At 38.3% G+C, this 4,039-nt stretch overlaps 1 protein-coding gene across 1 annotated transcript; it reads left to right on the forward strand.

The window, feature by feature from the left end:
- The first annotated feature begins 440 nt into the window (after nucleotides 1-440).
- Nucleotides 441-2,318, forward strand: LOC145403700 (protein FAM200B-like). Its single transcript, XM_080275387.1, has one exon. It carries the CDS (start codon nucleotides 441-443, stop codon nucleotides 2,316-2,318), a length of 1,878 nt encoding a protein of 625 aa, XP_080131513.1.
- Nucleotides 2,319-4,039: the final 1,721 nt, after the last annotated feature.

A 4,039-nucleotide genomic window follows, 5' to 3' on the forward strand; every position in this document is an offset into this window, starting at 1 on the left:
TAAAATAATAATGTTCGTGACAATAAAATAAATATGAAGTTCATACATGAACCCACCTAACACAGTTTTATACTCGAATATTCATATATTTAATTATCAATAAAACAAAATCATAGCACAAATATTAGCCTTCTTGAGAGAGAGAGAGAGAGAGAGAGAGAGAGAGGTGGGTGAGGCAGTGCTGGTGGGGGTGGCAAACGTGAATCGAACGCGTAAGATGCGACGAGTACTTTCAGCTTTGAAACGAAAACGGGTTTAGTTACATCTGAGTTTTAAGAGTGTGCAGAAGTCTCCTTTAGTTATATAACAGTTCATACACCCACACTCATATCAAATGGATCGATTTGTTATTAGAAAGGGTGCCATTGCTACTCAGGCACCAAAGCCTTCTTGTTCAAGTGAGAAAGACAAACAGACAGTCAGTGGCAGAGAAGCCTGCTATGTCTCGTATGGGTGAGGCATCATCGCCTGTGCCCTCTTCTGAGCCTCTTGCCAAGAAGAAGAAATCATGGCTAAGGCAATATAGTGAAGAATTCTTGAAGTATGGATTTATTAAGTATGATAAAGATAAACAAGAACCCAGGCCACAGTGTGTTATTTGCAATGAAGTTCTTGCAAATGAAAGTTTCAAGCCTTCAAAATTAAAGAGGCACCTTGAATCGAAACATGTTGAACTAGTAGGAAAATCAGTAGAATTTTTTCAAAGAAAAAAGGAACAATTGAATTTATCAGTGAAAATCCTTAGTAAATCAACCACTCACAATGATAAAGTGCAACTGGCTTCTTATCTAGTTGCTTATCGAATAGCAAAAGAGAAAGTGCCATATACTTTTGGTGAAAAACTTATCCTTCCAGCCACATTAGATATAGTGACTACAGTGCTTGATGAGAAATCGGCAGAGAAAGTTAAATGTGTCCCTGTCAGTGACACAACAGTATCTCGGAGGATTAGTGATATTGCAGAAGATTTGGAATTTCAGTTGGTTTCACGCCTCCAGGCTGCTGAAGGTGAAGGGTATGCTATCCAGCTGGATGAAAGTACCGACATAGCTAATTGTGCAACACTCCTGGTTTATGTGAGATATCCATGGGAAGATGACTTCTTGGAGGATATATTGTGCTGCTTGACCTTACCTACACACACAACAGGGTCAGAGGTCTTCAGAGTGTTGAATGACTGTGTAACTGGAAAATATAAACTGAACTGGGCAAACTGCAAGGGCGTCACCACAGATGGAGCAGCAAATATGACAGGAAAAAGTAGTGGTGTTGTGAGCAAAATATCAGAGGCTGCAGGTAATAATGTAACTTGGAATCATTGTTTCATTCATCGTGAAGCTTTGGCTGCAAAAGGAATCCCTGCCAGCTTGAAAAATGTTCTAAATGAAGCTGTAAAACTTGTCAATCTTATCAAAGGAAGTTCATTGAATAGCCGTTTGTTTGAACAACTTTGCTGTGAAATGGGAGCTGACCAGTCACACTTGTTGTACCATACTGAAGTCAGGTGGCTTTCCCGAGGAAGAGTTTTAACCAGGATATATGAACTAAGGATGGAGATAAATATATTCCTTCTAGAAAAGAAATCTCCAATGGCAGAACTATTTGTCAGGAATGAGTGGCTTGCACAGCTATCATATTTAGCAGACATTTTCTCAAAGCTCAATGAACTTAATCTAAAACTACAAGGAAAGGAGAATGATATATTGAAACACACGGAGGAAGTACAAACATTTAAGAAATCACTAAAGATTTGGCAAGCAAGAGTTAAAGCAGACCAGCCTGTTTACTATATGTTCCCCACACTTTTGCAACACATTGAGGAAAACCATGTCAATGAAGAATGTTTGCAGAAAATAAAAAAGGATATAGACATACACCTTCAGTCTCTGTCAGCCAGCTTTGAACGGTATTTTCCAGAAGAAAAAATGACTCATTTGAAAGAAAAACACTGGGTAAAAGATCCATTTCTATTTGAAACCCCAGATTCAGTTGTTGAATTAAGCTTTACACCCAGTAAGGAAGAAGAGTTAGTCCGCCTAACTAGTGATAATTCATCAAGAATGAGGCACAAGACATCAACATTGTCATCTTTCTGGTTAAGCCTATCCAAGGACTATCCCAATTTAAGTAAAGAAAGTGTCACTCTCTTGCTACCTTTTACAACCACGTACATGTGTGAGGCTGGTTTCTCAGTCTTAACGAAGTCCAAGGAAAGAAATCGCCTTGATGCCACCATTGATATGCGTGTGGCCCTATCTTCCTGCAAACCAAACTGGTCCAGGATAACAGCCAACAAGCAAGCCCACCCAAGTCACTGAATAGGTAAGACTAGGTGCAAATTAAGTGGAAATTATTCTATGCTTGCCACACTTTATTGAAAGCATACACACACACACACATTTTATGTATATATATATATATATATATATATATATATATATATATATATATATATATATATATATATACAATTACTAACATTACATGGTTATAATTCTGGTTAGAATGCCTTTTTATCATAATTATTATGCTTCAGTTTTTGGCCTTGTATTCTTTGACATTGATAATTCTGGTCATTTGTACAAGATCTTTCTGTATGGGTCGCGAGAATGATGTCATAGTAAAAACTGGGTCACGACTGAAAAAGTTTGAAGAACCCTGCACTAATATATACACACACACACACACACACACACACACACACACACACACTAATACACACACTCACACACACATGCACACACACTAATACACACACACACACACACACACACACACACACACACTAATACACACACTCACACACACATGCACACACACTAATACACACACACACACACACACACACACACACACACACACACACACACACTAATACACACACTCACACACACATGCACACCCACTAATACACACACACACACACACACACACACACACACACACACACACACTAAAACACACACTCACACACACATACACACCCACTAATACACACACACACACACACACACACACACACTAATAACCACACTCAGACACATAGTAACACACACACTCACACACACACTCACACTCACACACCATCACACACACTACATAACTCCTCATCTTCCAATCCCAGAAGGTCCTACAAGTCCATCAACACCCCTGAAGGAAGTGAGTTCTCCGAATTTTGTTGATATGTATATTGACCTATTATCATTACCCCTATAATTTTCAGACAAATAACCATTTTCTCCTACAAATTACACATATGACAGAAAGCACAGCTTCATTAGCAGTAAGTAGAAAAAAGTAGTGTTCATGTGTAGTAGGTTATAAAAAAAAAAAAAAAAAAAATGGAAGACTTTACAGTCTGCACATAAAAAAAAAGAAAAAAAAAAGAAGGCTTTGGGAGCATAGTCTTCAGGCAAAGGGGGAGGGGAAACACTTTTTTTTTTCGCTTGTGGGGGGGGGAGAGAAACACTGTTCTTTTTTTCTGCTTGCTGCGACTGTAACGCTGAAGTTACTTCAGTTGTTATTTTAGTATTGTCTGCAAAATTGGATATTTTACATTTTCAACCCTCATCTGTCATTATGTAGATAATACAAACTATCGGTCCAAGTACTGAGCCCTAGGGAACTATACTAATCACGTTACACCATTTCGATTCCTTTCCGTTTCTCACAACCGCTGTTTTCGGTCTGAAAGCCAGTCTTGTAACTATTTCTGCATATTTCCTTTTATTCCATGGGCTACTAATTTGCTTATGAGACGCCTATGAGGGACAGTGTCGAATGTTTTCTGAAAGTCGATGTAAATTATATCTTCTGCTCTTGAGTTGTCAAATGATTTCTAAACTTCATGGAAGAAGTCCATGTCTGAATCCATGCTGCAAGTCTTTGATGATATTATTTGCTTCTATTGATGTTCAGCTGATTGGTCTGTAATTTCCTGGGAGTGGCTATTTCCTTTTTTGAAAAGTGGTGTCACATTTGCAAGTTTCCAATAGCATGGACATTTGTAGATTTTTTGAATAAGGCAGAGAGTGGCATA

This window comes from Coenobita brevimanus, chromosome 61 (assembly GCF_032717465.1).
Source record: "Coenobita brevimanus isolate Jiangsu-jjx chromosome 61, ASM3271746v2, whole genome shotgun sequence".
NCBI lineage: Eukaryota > Metazoa > Arthropoda > Malacostraca > Decapoda > Coenobitidae > Coenobita > Coenobita brevimanus.

What these genes read in the sequence shown, in the direction of transcription:
- LOC145403700 (XM_080275387.1), top strand. Translation starts at nt 441, where the DNA reads ATGTCTCGTATGGGTGAGGCATCATCGCCTGTGCCCTCTTCTGAGCCT.